The 18,192-nt window shown below is 40.5% G+C and overlaps 1 protein-coding gene across 1 annotated transcript in view; it reads right to left on the reverse strand.

Annotated features, from left to right (window-relative positions):
- Positions 1 to 18,192, reverse strand: part of dlgap2a (discs, large (Drosophila) homolog-associated protein 2a) — a 151,285-nt gene that overhangs the window by 43,607 nt on the left and 89,486 nt on the right. Inside the window, exon 5 of the mRNA XM_059352644.1 lies at positions 8,239 to 8,453. Coding sequence (XP_059208627.1) covers positions 8,239 to 8,453 — 215 coding nt within the window. The remainder of the gene's footprint in view (positions 1 to 8,238; positions 8,454 to 18,192) is intronic.

Here is an 18,192-nt window from a genome sequence, read left to right on the forward strand (position 1 = left end):
CTTTTTTCTTTCAGTTACTTTTCTCATTAAAAAAAACATATGCTTATACCTAGTAGTATATAAAGTATATAAAATTGGCTCCACATGATAAACTCATTAAGATGCTCTTGCATATATTCATTAGTGACCTTTAAAGGTGCTGCACAAGACATTCAGAACAGTACTATAGCAGTAAACAACTATTTGCTATGCATCAATATAGTGGAGTCTGGCATCCTCAGCAGAGATCAAAGTTACACTCCCTCTGTGTGTGGTAATCTGAGTTTCTTTGTTCTTTGTTTTGGTAGCCAGGCCGGCCACACGTGCATGTTAATGTGTGTGGGTCCCAGCTTGTGTAAGCTAACCCTCAGTACCACTGTTTGCTCTGTCAGCACTGTTGGCACCGCTGATAATGTTCCTGTTGCAGAAAGCCAGGTCGCTTAGATGAGTGTGAGCTAACACTAACTCTTTTCATACTGCGTTTCGCAGCAAAGCTCTGTCATCATTACGCCTTAAGACATTCATACTGATTCTGCATCAAGTAATATTGGCAGTCTGTGAATCCATATTGCAATCTGCCATTGTGAAACGAAGTGGGAGGAGATGGTAGTGAGTGAATTGTAACAGAGCAGCAGCAGAATCAACAGTCACATGTACAATAAGTGTCGGCAGCGACAAGTGCATTGATGGCGGAAGAACTGCACGTTTCTCGCTGTAGAGATACTACATACTCAAGCAAAGTTGTGCTGCATTTTGCTTAACAGGATTCAATTACTGTCGGACTCAAGTGAGAGATGTGTTTCACGTTGAACTCGCCTCTTAAGCCTAATTTCCACCGACTGTGTAACGGCCACGAAACGGCTACGCTGATTGCTGCCACTCTAATCAATGAGACCATCCCCACCAGGCGTGCCGTGTAACGTCTCAGCAGCGTCCCAGCAGTGGCTCTCCCCTCTGCAGCGCGGACGTTCAGGATTATCGTGTGATCTTGTGATCTCGCATGTATAAGGCTAGCTTTCTACGCTGTTGTTACGCGCCTGTTACACGCCCGGTGGGGATTGACGCCGGAGCAAGAGGATGGAGCAAAACCGCGGCGAAGCCGTCAGGTCCCCGGTGGAAATCCTGTGTTACAGTATCACCAATTTAATGACTCTGTTACTACCTCCAAAGGCGGTACAGAGGGGGGGTCACCTGCTCTCCCCATCACGCCTCTGAGACGTTCAAATTGAAGGCGAAACGTCACAGAGGCATAAATATCGCGGCTTGAAACAGCAGTCTGAAAAGGACTACTGTTAGCACCATTGATATCGCTGCCCGGATTCACAATGGCGGCACAAGTGAATTAACCCACATTAACCCTTTGAGCTCTGTGTGCCCTGTTGCCATTCTTAGCATTGTTAGCAACGTTAGTGCAGACATTTGTTTGTAATATCAAAGGTAAGAGTGATTTGCAGCTGCCTCGGTCTGGACTGTCAATCAACTCTTGTTAGAGCCATATAGAGGCAATTCTAGTCCAATCTGAATTTCCTTCTGAAAGTCATATACAACATGTTTCACTACATTTTGCTAATAATACTTCTGTAACATTTTGAATTCAGGACTTACTACTTGTAATGGAGTATTTTTAGACTATAGTATTTCTACTTTTTAGTAAAAGATGTGGGTGCTCTTCCAGCACTGCTTATTGGTGAGATGAACAAAGAGGTGATCCTGTCAAACATGAGAGCGACAGAGAGCTTGAAAGAGGGAAAGACTGAGGGAGGTGACACAACCTGACAGCCTGTTCTCAGTTTAACATGATTTGCTTCAGGGAGCAGGCACTGTCAAATTTGTGTTTGGCCCATCTGAATGCCCCCGTGGGACATCAAATTGCTACAAGAGCAGAGGGAATCCAACCTGCACCATGTCTGTCTTGAATCCAATCTAATTCCATCCCAACAAGCCAAAATGAACCATAATAGTATGAGAGAGCTCTCATGTCAGGTGGCATCCTCGGTGCCTTTTATATTTGGGCTTAAAACAGTAACAGATATGGATCACAGTATGATGGTGCCAAGAATAAAAAACAATGACAATAGGTACACTTCTGAAGAAATGATGAGAGATTCAGGTTCTCTGCAGACAATCTAATAATACCAATAATACTACAAATTAGAAACTGTTTTGGACAGGACTTTTATGTCAACTGTGTCCAAATTGAATCCTCTTCAGGTCTATAAAAAGTCTAGAACATCTTTGTCCAAATGGGTGATTTAAAAGAGTGTAAAACAATTGTTGTCGACACCTCACCAGCCTTTGGTTTGCTGTCGCTTTGGGATTCTTTGCTGTAAAATGATCACAGAGCAGCCAGGTTTGTTTGGTATGTACCCTTTTGATAGCTGATTTATGGGAATTAAAGTTCAAATAGTGACCTTTTGCTTCACTTTGCTGCCCATATTTTCAGCTATAGCAGTATTCTACATTGAGCACTGTATTGCAACATTTAGCTAGAAAATTTCCTCTGGGGAAATTCTGAAAGGGCCACGGGGCTACTGCCGGTGTGTGTACACTATGATGAGATTCTTCAGAGATTTCAAACAATTAATACTAGTAATGTTATGATACTATATTATATACAAGGAGAACACCTACAACAAGCTTTCCTTTTCAAGTATTTCTTTATACAGCAACCTATGCCCTTTCACCTCAAAATGTGTGTGTGTGTGTGTGTGTGTGTGTGTATGTATGTGTGTGTGTGTGTGTGAAACATGTGTATCTGGAGGAGTGTGCGCGCTTACGCGCGCATTAGTGTGTGTGTGCGTGTAATTAAAATCACAAAGTTACCTGTGTGTGTGTGTGTGTGTGTGTGTGTGTGCGCGCGTGTATGTGTGTGTGCGTGTTTGAAGCATGTGTATCTGGAGGAGTGTGCGCGCTTACGCGCGTGTGTGTGCGTGTATCTGTAACTGTAATCACATCAAAGGATCAAAGGCAATCACAGCAAAGATCAAAGGCAATCAGAGCAGAAAAATCAACAGAATTAACTGCCACCTACTGCCAATGTACCGGAACAGTGACAGAGACAGACTGGAATTTCTGGCCTAAAACAGAAAGCATTTTTGGCAAAACCATAATACCTATCATTGATCCGACTTCACTTTGAGCGTCCTAAGTTCTTCCTGAATGTCTACATATATATTTTTTTAAGGAAAATGAAAGAATAGCTTTGTTAGAGCGATCTACAAAAACTGTTACATCTCCCTTTTTCTGAAATCTTCCTGCATTTTTAATATGGGAGCCAATGAGGATGTAGGTGCGTGTTGGTGGCGCATCTGTGCGTCCTACGCCCAAACTATAACTCTGACAGCTTTACCAGAGGATTGTGAGTGAGAAGACAAATCGCAATCGCACCGAGCACTGGTTCCAGTCACCAGTGCTTGGGGCAAAGCCTCCTCTTCCGGATGCAATTTCGTCCCGCTACTAGTCCTGCAATTCTTTGAGTTGCAGGACAAATTATATATCAAAACGTGTGGTTTGATCGGGATCGGTGTGCTATTACTTTTCTCTACGGAATACGAATTTTCGTTTATCTGCCCAAAATTTTGCATTGAAGTGAATGGGACGGCCGAAAAAAAATGAGCGAAAAAGAACAATAATTAGAGATTTTTAAACGTCTACTTCTCTGGCATAATTTCACCTAGAGACTCCATTTAAACTTTAAACAGTAGACACAAGTCTTGTGTATCGGTGCATTAATCCATGTTTCGATAGGTCATATAGTTTTTTTTATCAATCCCTGTTCAATGACCATGATTATTTTTGGAGAAATTCTGAGATTATAATGGGTGTGTATTGCATGGAATGTTCGTGTCACAGTGTGTGACATCATCGCCAGAGTGTAGAGGGAGAGAAAAAATTGTCAAAAAATAAATTTGAAAACTGCGCTTAGCTTACATTCTTAGAGTGGGAGAGGAGTATCAAGACTCTTCGGTCAATGGTCTTAGAGGCAGGTCACAGCCTGATCCCTGCAGGTCAATATCTTCTTTTCAGCAGAGCCCAGCAGACTCTTGGTCTAACCACTGAGCGAGCCATTATTTAGAGGGGCCTTGGAGTACAATAACTGCAACTGATAGCCCTTCCTGCTGTTGCATCCTCATAAATCATTCACTGTTTACAGCTATTCAAAATGGATAGCCCGGGGAAGCTTTGCAAGATGTGGAAAAAGGAGCATACCTCACTGTGGCTGCCTCATACATTACTTCATACTCGGAAAGAGCTGTTAAAAAGGCCAAACGACTGCATCCTCTGTGACAGATATCATTATGATCCCGCCTGATCGCAATCAATAACATTCGATTTGTCATTATATATCCTCGGGGAAGAATAATTGGCTCATTATGTAAGCATGCTATTGCCTGTGGCACATGACTGTAAAAGCTGGATATCTCTGCAGCCCCTCTTCCATCTCCTGCCATCCTGCAGAGAAACGTCACAAACACCCTGCCAGGAACACTCATCATTAATTCTGTTTGTGTGTATGCATGTACGTGTTTTCATCAGGGTCAGGTTAACAGTATTAGCGGATTCTGTGGGTGTTGCCCACTGCGGTTTCTGAGCTTCCAGGAAAAAATGGTATGTTCTGTACGAGAGAGTAGCAATTTAAAAAACCCTGCTGAATGGCAATGAGCACAGGGTTGGCGCCCGTGAAGAGGGAGAGACAAGGACAAAAAAGAGTGAGGGAATCATCGGTGTTAGTCAATGCGTGTATCACTGTCTCTTACTGAGACTGTCTGCAGCTACATGTCTGTCACAGGCCGTACTCTACACTGAGGTCAGACACAAGGTCCTCTTTGCATAATGTCGACAGTTTATGTCAGATTATGCGCCTTCTGGCTCGTGCGGACCAGATGCAGGACAGACAGGCGTTGAAGCAGGCCTGAATAGTGTTTTTCTCCAATCCACACTGCATGGAGGAGAAATGGAACAGGAGATACTCACATTGTGCTTCAACAGACGAAGCAACAGCATCCTAAGCCTGAGCTGAATGAATGTTGCATTTATAGAAACAATCCTGGCAGTGAAACACCTGCGGTACCTGCATTTTGCAATTTAATGGATTTAGTTCAGATTAATTTCAGCCACAGTTGTGACTTGTGATTGAATAACCACAGTAGTGGGGCTGCAACAAATTACTTTTTCTTTTTTTTTCATTCAAAGCTTCTATTAAGGTTTTCATATGAATTCAATCTTGACTAGTCATAAATGAAGGGAGGGCAACATGTTGTATAACTATATTCATTTTTAACAAAGCTTTGACAATTTGGATTATTTTGACTAATACTGCAGTTGGATATAATTCTTAATATTGCAGGTAAGATTTTATTTTAGTCTGTAGAATACAATTTGTAGGCTGGAACATCTTCCCAGCACCCTGTAATTCATAATTGTAATTTGACACAAATCTTGCACCTACTGCAGGTTTGATGTTGCACTAGTCCATATTGCAATTTTTTTTTATTAAATTCTGATACATTTCTCATCCCTACTCTGGTCACACAGTTACCAAAATGATTAACACTAATAGAGCCCCTGGGGGTTATTCAATCACAGTGTAAAGTGTCCTCAAGAAAAAATGAAGAAAAAAATGAAAGACTGAGTCTAACTATCTAAAACAAAAAGGTCCTTTTTACAGTGCGGGCTGACGGACTGAACTCAAACCTTGGCTGGTAAATGCACTCGATTTACATGCATCCTGAAGCAGAGCAAAGGCAGATAACAATGATTGTGTTTCGAAAGAGCAGGCCTGGGATATTTTTTAAACTGTCATATTATTAAAATAGACTTGCTGTAATTACTGTTTTCACATTCTGCTGCGAACAAAGAGGAACGGGTCCCTTTGAAGAGTGAACAAAAGTGAATTTGCTTTTCTCGTATTGCCACCTTTTAGAAAAAATGACTCTGGAAAAGATGAATCTGCCACGCACATTGTAATAATTTGGTCTGTGAAGAACTATAACAATACAATTTAAATCTATAATAGGGAGTAAAGTAAGACGATAAGTAACAATCGGATAGTATGGATTCATGTGAAAAATGAACATTAAAAAACTGTTGAAATAACAGGAAAAGAAGGGCTTTTTAAACAACCTTTAACAACAAAAGCCAGGTGATATTTTGTGTTTGGTGGAAAATGAACAAAATATAAATGGCTCTATGATATGAAGTGCAAAAGAAGGTGAGGCAAATACAAAGCAGAAGGATAAGCAACACGCAGGAGAAGCAGCAGGATAGAAAAGGGAAATCTCTTTCTAACCTTAAACATCTTTAGTCACCTCTGCACTGTATCTGGCTTCACACAAGAAAGGTAGATAATAGTTGTGTTAATGATAACACAATCCAGAACAACACGTTGGGGAGAAAAGACATACCTGAATGTTCTTACTGCAGTTGAGGCTATATTACTCTATGATTTCATCTTAGTGTAATATATGTGTTGATGCTGCAATCATAGTTACTCTCCTTGTATCTCCATAACGTAGTTGCTTGTGTTCTTTTTCCTGTCACATTGTCTACAGCTTGTCTCATCATGTAATCCTCTTATGAGCGTTTTTCTTCCGCCGCCGAGCAACCAAAACAAAAGCCCCTCCATTTCCTCATCATTTAATGGGACACATCCCAGAAGAACACACCGAACACTTTCTTACAGTTGAAGACGCTGACATGAATACCCATGAAGGGATTCTAATGAGTATGAGGGCTCAGCTATCAAGTGCTTGACACTGATGTAGTGGTGGGGCACGAGCACAAGCAAAAACTGCCAACACTGCTGCAGGGAATGTCATAAAGCAAATAAATATCAAGTGTGATGTTGCTCAACACATCAACAGACACTAAGCTGAGAAAAGTGTAATATTTAAATGCAAAATAGGAATGCAGGAATGAAGCATGTCTTTGAAATAACACAAAACATGAAACACAATCCCATTAAACCAAATCCAATTGAGCCCTAATATGTGATAAAGGGAAGAATTCACTATAACAATAATACTTAATCATAATAATACTAATATCTACAGAAAATCTAATAATGCTATCAGTAAAATCATCTGTAGTCATTAACAGGGCACTCATCAACCCTAGAGTGTTATTGGATGATATTACAAGACTTCAGAAGACGTTGGAAGTCAGGGTCATTAAAGTTAATATTAAAATATAATTGTCATACTGATTGTCATGGTGTCACTGTCTGTGATGTAGCCTGATCTTAGCTGATTAGCTGGGAAAAATCCATGTGGTTCTACAACCTCACAGAGAGGAATGGGGACTCCATTTTGGATGTCTGCTGAAGTTACCAAATATGGTTCTTAGGCCAGGTTAGGGTTAACTTTTTATTGTTCAGCTTGTCTATTTTGGCAAATGAATAACACTCAAAGAGTGAAACGGAGGTGCTGGATTATTCACACAATATTATCATGTGTGTATTATAAACACAATATTAATATTTCACCTTTAAATATCATGGATATTGTCAATACAGGTATAGCCGAACACTCCTAATGTCATATTTGTGGAATATTTGTGGAATTAGCGTGACTACATAAGAAGCCAACAATTAGGAGAATGTGTAGAATACTTTTTTTTTTTTTTTTTTGCCTGTGGCCTCCCTATCGGTAGAATCCAAAAATCTCAGTGGCCCCAGGTTGAATCCCAAAGGAATCCCACCTGAAGGACTTAAAATGAATGGGTTTAAAAGTTGTTGACAAAAACATTCAAAACGGACATGTAATATAAAGACATGAATATCTACTTTAAGATTTCAAGAAACAAAATGAAAATTATTGAAGGCAGAATGAGTAGAATTTATCCTTTGCGGTTTGTAAATGTAACATTTAAAGTTGGAGCCTCCCCCCTGGCTCAAAGGCAAACTGAGCAATCTTCAGTAGAGCTAGCTAATAGGTGTAGCATTTATGTCCAGACAGGAGAATTTCACAACATTTTCATAGAGCAATTTTTTCCTGGCCATGTTCAGAAACATCCTAATCGCTGCAAAGCGAAAAGCAGAAAAATACAGGTAGAGGGCAGGGTCTCTGCAGACACAGACATTGACACACATTTCTAGCGGGTCATAATAGAAAAAAATCCTACTCATTGTGTCTTTAAGATGGACAATGTTTGCCTTGCTCCATCTCCCTAAGAGGTGAGGTGAATACATAACCAGAGACATGCAAGAAAAAGCAAGACATGACAGAAGCGCCATACACTATAAACTATTGAGAGTTGTACCTCTGGGAGTCCAGCAGGTCCCTGGGTCTGATGATGGCCTTGACCAGGGCGTCGGGCCGCACCATCTTCTGAGGCGATGTCTTGGGGCTGGAGTCCGACTCTCCGCTCTCCTCGTCCCCCATGGCTTTAACATAGCTGCTGCTCCGCATTCGACGACAAGGGATCTCATCATCCTTTCCACCGCCAGGATAACCCCCCCAGTCATCCTGGGGCACCTGGGTGGAGAGGGCAAATAGTTAATGCATATATATATATATATATTGGCCATGTGAGGGTAGTAAACACAACATTGTCATAGTATCACTTCCTAAAGCTGTTATGACACGTGGTGCCCTGTTTACACATCCAGCGGACGCAAAGCAAAATTACTTTTAGTTCTGCTTTGGTCTCCACCAATTCCTGAGGGAAATATTTGACGCTTTAGCTGCTTATTATTTCCCTGTGTTCACCAACTAGATGCTAAATCTGTCCATCAGCTGTTTGATGGTGGGTAGGTAGTGTACAGTGGCCTGGGCAGATTATGAGACAATGGGCCCCTGGGTATAGACGTACATAGGAGCAAGACATACAGAGTTTCTAGTTGTTTAGCCTTTTTGTAGTCCTTTTATTTCTCCTTGTAGTCATTTTGTGTCTCTTTGTAGCCATTTTGAGTCTCTTGGTATTTTTTTTCCTCTTTCTTGTCATTTTGTGTCTCTTTGCAGCTGTTAAATCTGTTAAATCTCTTGTAGTGGTTTTGGTTTGGTCTCTTTGTAGTTTTTTTGTGTGTTTTTGTCATTGTTTTATGTTTCTTTCTGGTTGGTAGGTGTTTCTGTATTAGTATTTGGCAGGTGAAGGCCATAGGGGGGCCTGACACTTTTGGCCTCTTTTTCACTTGTAGGATGTTCAGTATTACACCCTTGTACAGTATTTCATCATTTCATTTTAGATTATTCTTTCTTCAAATATTGTTATGTATCATATATTACTATTGTGCAAGACTTGGCCTGTATCTTCCTACCAACATTACTGTAGATAAAAGGTCATAATAATACATCTTGAATGTAAAATACAAGAGCACAACCACCGTGCAGTCATGAATATATTATAAAAAGACAGAGACTTTCCTCGAGGACTGTGTAAATCTCAACTAAGCAATGTTAAAGCATTAAAACTATAAAAACCAGTGTTATAACATTTCCCAGTGAAGAAGCAATGTGCCATTTGATAGACACTTGAATTGAGCCCCCTACCTCTGGCACAGTTAGTTCCATCCATTTAGTTACATGGGACCATTTTCACGATGAGTCAACACACATTAAAACCTTCACACAGCTCCCACAGCTGCTCACTATTTTAGCTTCTCCACAGTTTGGCCAGGTTACAAACTGCTCAGAACCTTGACAGAAATGCTGTTATAAATTTGGCTGGGCTGTTAATCATAATTACAGGTAAAATACAACTTGAAAATGGAGAAAATGAGCTATTTTTTTTTCTCACCCTGTCGTAGCTATCGCAAATGGAAACCTGCCATCAAAACAAGCCGGGCAGTTTTACATGTTGCAATTTTCTACCACTCGTTAAACCAGGTAATTGAGTATTCAGACGTCAGCATCACCATTATCCCATCGACAGCAAGGCTGCACTCTCCGTCTGTCTTCACTACATATGGAGGGAATATTTCACACCGAACATGCGGCATCATGGCAGTGTTAAATATTGAATGTGGAGTGAGGAGGAAGACAAAGAGCATCTTGCACACATACGCTCTGCAAGTGGAGGTTAATGCACTTTGACAATAGTCTGGCATGCTTTGCTCAGACTAGGGATGGGAATAATTAATCAATGGTTGATTAATGGTCATTAAGAATCTGGTCGATCAAGTGGAATTTTTAATCTATCTGTGAATTTTTTTATTTTATCTATGACTGCGCATCAGTATCACTGAACTGAAACACGGCCGAGCGTTCAGTGCTGTGGCCGTAGGTGAATAAGCCAATGAGCTGAGAATTAAGTTGGATAAAGCTACAGTTTGCAAATTGAATATTGCAATAACAATTAGAAAACACAACAAGAGTATTAATTTGAGCAAAACTAGCTTACTGTATCAAACATTGCTAGCATGAATTACTAGGTTTAATTTTTTATCCAAAACACATTTAAACCCAAAACACACTTAAATATGCAAGATTATTGTGAAAAGTAACATCATGCCTCTTCTGAGGCTAAAACATAAAACATTGAACTCCTTGACATTATATTTATGATTTAGTTTTACGATTGACAGGATCAAGTCTCTTTTCGTCCTTTCAAAATAAAAGCGTCCGTTATCAAAACAGGCTTTTGCACAGTACTGTATATATATATATATATATATATATATATATATTTTCTTTTGCCCATGTATGCATGCAGTGATTCATCGATTAATTGATTATTAACATTATAGATAATCGAGTTGGAAGGTTTCCTCCAAACGCCCATCCCTAGCTCAGGCAGACAATTTTGTTATTGAAATCCATTCCAAGCAGAGCACATAACTGCAGTACAGAACTTATGGTAATACTGATCATGTGGAGCTAAATTATTTTCCTGAATCAGGACGTTGGTGTGAAAGAAAAATGCGACTTCATTATGGTACATGCTATCTTACAAGATGTAGAAATTTTATTAACTGATCCTTTCTGTGTCAGAGATGGTGGTGCAGCTTATTAAAATCTGCGGGGCGATCTTCACCCACTCATTGTAATGAACTGATGATGATTGTTCGCAAGCTCATTACACACAATACCGCTCTCTCTTTTCCTCCCGCGTCCTCTCACGCTCTCTCGTTTTGCTTTAGTTAAATAGTACAACAGAGTTCAATTACTGGGACAACAACAGAAGCAGCTAAGTCAGGGTCTCATTACAAACAAACACACACAGATGATACGACACAGATGCAGAGACCCTCTACAGTCACACAAAAGCACTCACTGTTTCTTATTTCCTTTTTACATTTACCTTGTTGCTGACTGTGTTTGATGGTCAGAAGCTTTAGCTGGATGCACGTTTACATGGTCCGTGATTTGCACTCATAAAATATGACATTGTCAGTAATCATTAAATTCTGTGTGGAAGTTGAAGGCTTCTCTGATGCTGTATCCATCCGTCACTTTAACATCCTGGCAGCCGGATCAGCCTCGGCGCGGTGCCAATCCACCCAGCTCTAGATTTCATTAAGTTAATTCTGACTTGTGTCCATATTTCTTTGACTTTACAGTAACGCTGGAGTGGAGCTGCACTCCAGGGGGATTTTTAAAATCCACCATTAATGCTTTAAAAGCTTTATTAATGTGTGATTATACTGATTCTATGTTTTCTGAAACTTTCCTCTGCCAATCAGTGACTAACTCACAGGTTCATGATGAACTGGGCGGCAGCTGACTGGCTGTGGGAAATGTCAGGAGGAGATAGGCCGCATCCAAATGTCGCTAATGCGTCAGACACATGGCTCTAATCATTTTCTGTTGCAAATGTCATCTATTGGAAAATAACAATGGACATTTGATTGTTATTCAAAAAGAAATAAAAACAAACATTATCCTTTCAAACACTGCACTGTTAAAGATTAAAACCAGCTTTTTTATATTAAAAAAACAGCTGGAATTCTCCACAGAAAAAAAATCCATCACCAGCACCGAAGGTATCTGTTCGTCTACATCCTGGAAAAACGACTTCCCCCTGACATTAATTCCACTAACCTCTGGCATCAAAGCACGCCCACCCACAATTACTATTCTAACAAGTGTCACATCAAATCAAAACAGCTTGAATAATTGATCAATTATGGCTTTATTACATCCCACTCTTTGTTAATCACAGAGAACGCTGGGTCAAAGCAGCCTTTGACTCTTATGTTTCATCCATGTTGTGGTGTTAGTATGCGGGGGAGGCGTGATTGATGGGGATTATGGTGCGTCCTCTAGGTCTGTAAGGCTCGGCAGCCAATTTCACTGCAAGACTGTGGTGTTGCATTATGACAAAAAGGAAAATGTTTATGAAGCAGGAAAAGATTCCCACACAGAAATACAGCCATGCAGAAAAGGACATCCATGAATTAAGAAAAACAAGCTAACTGCGGTGCCCTCTATCCAAACAAGCACGGAAATGAACAAGCACGCACAGATGCAGACACGAACGCGCTCTCGAACACACACACTCTGATAAAAGTCATTCATCTCCCCTCCAAAGACAGGCATGCACCAGCTACCAAATGGAGTCGATGGGTTAATTAAGTCTTGGAGGGGTTTGATATTTTTAGACGTCTAATTAATGAATGGAACGCCAGAGGACAGGCGCAAGCTGTGGTGAGATTTGTTTAATTTGGATTCGCTGATAAACTGGATAGATTGTAGCGTGTCTCCCTGTGAAGATAAAGAGACGGGCTGTGCAGCAGCGGGCTCCTATTGATGGCTGTGAAAACACACATGGCATCCCAGTATGCCTATTGACGTTGAAATATGGACGCCTGTCAACAAGAACACTCACCTTGACCCAAAGATCCTACTGAGGGAACACATGGGATTCAGAGGTGAACGTGCATCAACGAGCCTGCTGCCATGTGCAGTTGTTACCTTAACCTAGAAGATTGTGTTTTTGATAGGATTTGTGGAAAAATTTAAACTTTCGGAGCAAATCTGAATCACAAGGTGGATACACAAATTCATTTTTTACTTTTGTTACAATTGCGAAATTTGGCCTTGGCGGAAAAAAGCCATATACGTATGTTAAAATCCAGTTGATGATATTACAGTTCAATATTGATACTTGCAATTACTCCACATTTTGAATCCACATTCATAAGTACCAGTAACACCTCTCCACCTCTCCGACAAGCTAAGCAGTGGTTTTGACAAGCTAGCAAAACCGTAGCCTAATATATTGTTTATTAACCTAATCTACAATCTACAAGAGTTTTCAAGAGCACTGAAAAACACGACTAGAAGCTGTGAAGCGGACTAGTGAGAGAGTTCCCATCTGTGTCAAGCGTGATGACATTTCATTTCGACAACCACTGTCGGCTTATTTAACCACTTGTCAGCAACCGCCTTTTTAACGGCATGTAACAATGTCAAAATTCACAAGTGGGGGTATTTACTAACATATTTTATGTCATATAACACAATTTGAACACCTCTTAAACTTGTGTTGACCACAACACATACCTTATTTCAGGCATCTTACCAAAAAAACTTTCAAAATCCTCATTGAGTTTGAGAGGATAGATCCCATGGTGCTAAAATGCTAACTTCCGGAGTTAAGAACTCATTCCTGTGGCGCCTTATTATTGGCTGCTATTATTATTATGTTATGTTAGGCGCTGACCTCTAGTGGCCGTAGTAAATATGACAGGAATGAAAGAGGAAGTGATGAAGTATAAGAACAGCATCTGTGCAAGTAAGGTTGGGGAGGTGGGTGGCTCCTTAAACACCTCCAACCAGGAGAAGTGGATTTGTATCTCATGTTAAACTTAAAGCGTAAAACAAACAGTGAATTTATAAGGATATTATATATCCTGTAAGTATCCTGAAATACAATGTATTAAATACAAACCATAATCTTTTTTATAATTAGCCTAACCATGTAGTTTATTTCAATAATGTGATAATGATCTTCTGCACACATAGTAGGTGGAGCAGGCATGTTCTAATACATATGTATGAGGCTGATAACAACTGATAACAGTTAATGGGCTGATAACATTTGAAATTGGTGCCAGTAATCCTCTGCGGCAGCCTACACACGGAGTTGCTTAAACTTCATACAGAAAGTACGAAGCTTGGTGCACAGTGGTTTCATAGGACAACTGGTACAATTGTAACAACTTTTTCTACTTAGATGTGGCTATGGAATTGTAAATACACATGTACATGTTTTCAGTCAAGTGTTGGTAATAGTGTTTCTGCTGTTCATGAATGCATCTTAAGTTCATAAAATGTTTTGAGAAGTAAATAATAATTGCACAGCTGAGATGATACAAGGCAAAACCACATTTTGACATATTGCTATTCGTTTTGGGAATATAGCCAGACATATATAGTGTCTGGGATTGCAGAGATCTGCTCTTCTACTTCTGTGTATTTTCAGGGAGGTTTTGATGATTCTGTTGTTTCTAAATAAATGTGCCAGAATCTGTTCTGTTCAGCAGCGCATTATATAGCAATGACATTACGCCCTTTGTGAATATGAGCCGAAGTTTGTGGGTGCTGTGTGAAAATTCACAGCTCAAGTGTGAAGATCCATATTTAAAGCCACATGATCATCATAACAGAACTTTAACTTCCTTTAATTAATTCAATTCTGTTCAATAAAGAAGAGACATGAATTGGGGAAAATTATTTTTTCACGTGCTAGCACCAAGATTTTCTCTTCAACAACTCCACACACGCTGCACACCCAGGCTGTTTCAGCAATCAGCCAATAATAAATATTGGTGAAATGGCTCACAAGCATCTCACTACAGGATTGTGCAGACATTGGCATATAAGCTGTGTGCCTACCTTAACTTTCAGTGCTTTGATCTTTGCGTCTGTAGGAGGCCACAGAGTGTGTGCTGTATATACGTGTGTGTGTGTATGCTGGCTAGGCAGGCCTCAGCCAATGCTCCTGCAGTGCAGCAGTGCATTTCATTGATTAACTCTGCGGCTCTATCTATACACAGCACCTCTCCCACTAAGAAACATAAGTCACTGCCATTAAGTCAAGAAATAGAGTGAGATAGACGGGGGATGGGGAGAGAGAGAGCAAGAGAGTCAGGATAAAATGGATATGCTGTAGAAAGATGGCGAAATGACAGAGAGGATGGAAGAGAGAGAGAGTTAGAGAGCTCTTAAAGGTTCAATCATTGGTAATCCCACCCACCAGCCTCCAGCCCCTCATTTCCTCCCACAAGATTGCACGGATCCACTGTGTGTGTGTTGGAGCAAGTGCTGCTTTCTTTTGTCTCTCTTCTGCGAGCCGACTGTTACCGTACCTGACTAAACACCTACCGCACGCCCACCACCAACTCTTCTTCTCTCGTCTGTCTCTTTCACACATACACGCCCACACATGCAACATTTTGTCTGTGTTGGTCTTGTCTTTCTGTTGTTTATTTACTGACACTTAATTTTGTCAGATGTTAGCATGGAGGTGTAAATAGACACGCTTAGTGGAAAGGAAACAGTCATGCACTAGAGGGGTGTGAAAAATCTGTGAGTGACCAACTTCCAGAGTCTTGGCCATTTGATTCTAACAGTGTAACTAAAAATCAATGCTTTTTGATACCAACGCTGCATCCAAGCATAAGACTAAACAAACCAACCTGTTCTCAACTCATCACATCTGACCACCTGGTCAGTACCCCTTGCTTCACCTTTTACTGCATTGGGTGGCTAACTAAGACTTAAAATAAGTCAATTTGTTATGTTTTTATAGTCACGTAACCTTTACATAGCCTGAAACGACCAGCGTCATGTTTATTTCACCCATCGAACCACACCATCTTTGGGGTTATTTCTATGTTCTCAGGTTCCTATGTTGCCCAGCTTTGTAGCACATAATACATTTCAGGCTTAGGAAATCAAAAGCCGTGTTTCGACTAGGGGGAAAAGTGGCCACCGGGAAAGTCTCAGGCAACACCCTCACAAAAGTCCGCTCACTCTGCGTGTCTCCATCACAAGTTAGCCCCCAGAGGGATTTAGAGACTCCGACAATGAAGTACGGATTTTGCCGTCTCTAACTGTGCACAACGTCAGCAGATGAAAGCAGCATGGCTAATTGACCTATGGCTAAGTCACGCCCCCAAATGCGATGAGCCAATCACAGTGTGCATAGCTAACCCAATACACTTGGACATTCTCTGCTTCCATGTCCATTGAAATGCATTGGAGTTAGTCAGTTTTCATTTGTTTTTATATGTTTTTTATGACATTTCAAGTCTAAAATGGTCAGTGTGCATGGGGTACATGCAACTCAGACACTCGGTATCCCGAGGGGCTGGCCGACAGGGTGTATTTTCTACCCTTTCCCAAGCCACATCTCAACAAAGTTATTACAATGGAGTTATGCACTAGACCACAAAACCAACTAAACGTGGATAAAATTAACAAGGATGTCTACATCTGTTCTAAGGAAAGTCAACAACGTATTTGAGGCAATATTGTCACTCTGCTAGAGATGTTTCGATGTTAAAGTTTGGGGGGGGAGGGGCGCATGCTGATCATAAACATAGTGATTGTGAATTAACAGCATCGCTACCTATAGCAGCTTCTGTAGCAGCAGCATATACACACTGTACTGCTACAGAGCTGACTGTAGCTAACTTAACAAGCTGGCCTCCGGCTGAGTGAACAGGAGTTGCTGGATTTATTTGTCTCCAGTCGCTTTCTTGAAAAATAGTTGCTAAGGGGGACTGAAAAGTCGCTAAATTCAGCAACAAAGTCACTAAATTGGGAACATTGCTTTGCCGGCTTTTACAAATGGCGTGTGTTGTTGTAGTGTAGAGTACTATGTCGCATCCTGCTTCGTAGGTCACATCCCACTTAGCGATCTATCCAATCAGTAACCAGGCTGTTTCAAGGGAGAAAAAAGGCCCTGCTCTTCCACAGGGACGAAAAAAGTCCCGACAAAAGACTGCTCGTATTCAAATTAGGGGCGTTTCTATTGCCCGGTAGTGGAAACAGCCCTAAACGAGAAAGAGCCCCAATCACTAAACTATTGCCATCTTCAAACAGGTTAAGATTAGTGAAGAGGCTGGGGTTAACTGTATAATATTTATTAATAGTTTAACTTTAAACCAGTCAAAGTTAGAAAGGTTAATGTACCAGAATATACAACAACATAGGAACTTGGGAACAAAGGTACACTCCTCTGTTTTCCTACTTCCGTGGACTTTCTCACTCTTCATACTATGTCACCCGACTTTGGTAGCACTTGCTTTTTACACTGGACTAAGATGAAGTCTCATACAGAACTGGTATCAGATGCAGAGGTGTGTGACAAAACGTCTGTATTCCATGACCTGTGAACAAGAACGGTCTGAACTAACATATAAAGTCTCCAGTCATGCTAGTAGCATGTGAAGCACATACATGGGGACTGCAGCACTTTGAGCTAAATGTTGATTTAAGCATATTAACATGCCCTAAATGCTAGCATGCTAATATCTGGAAAGGATACTATATCATGTGTTTACCATTGTGTTAGCATGCTAACATTTGAATTCACAGCTTCACTGAAGTGTCGGTACACTGATCAGTTGCAGCAAATGTATGATGTATGTAATGAGTTTCTTCACTCTGAATACAACAGAAGTCCTTGTGGCCATGAGTTATTGTGTTTGAAGAGGCTTTAGCTTGACCTGAAATTTTCTCCATCACCCTCACTTTCACAAAACTCAAACTAGGAAACATAGGATCAGATATAGATATTGGCAGATTCATTCCACTTGTATTATAGCACAATATAAAAAGTTACAAAAACATATAGGATAGGATAGGTCAGGACAAACTAATTCAATCAAAACACATAAAGCCATTCACCTTTCAAGAGGCCAAGGAAAAAGGTAAGAAAAAAAAACCTTTCAGGGAAGAAAAATTAAGAAACCTACAAGTACATCGCACAAAAGGAACAATTTTCTAAAATGAACACATTACTGGACAGATTTTAAAGGAAGTAAAGGGATATGGTGCTAATGCTGGGATGACCCTACTCTGCCTTGGTTTGCTGCATCATAAACAGTTGCAACGCCACATTTTAACCCATTCACACATTACGGATACTTATGATCTTTTTCCTTCCAACCAATATTATGTTATTTAATTGGTTTAGCAGATTACTTTTTGCATCAGAACCTTGTGTGTGAGAAGCTCATTAGTTCAGAAGGATCTTGGTATTAAAGACACCTTTTGGTTTCCCTCGAAAGGAGAGGTCCCCACCACTACTGACTGGGAGGAG

The sequence above is a fragment of the Centropristis striata genome, chromosome 16 (genome assembly GCF_030273125.1).
Source record: "Centropristis striata isolate RG_2023a ecotype Rhode Island chromosome 16, C.striata_1.0, whole genome shotgun sequence".
Lineage (NCBI taxonomy): Eukaryota > Metazoa > Chordata > Actinopteri > Perciformes > Serranidae > Centropristis > Centropristis striata.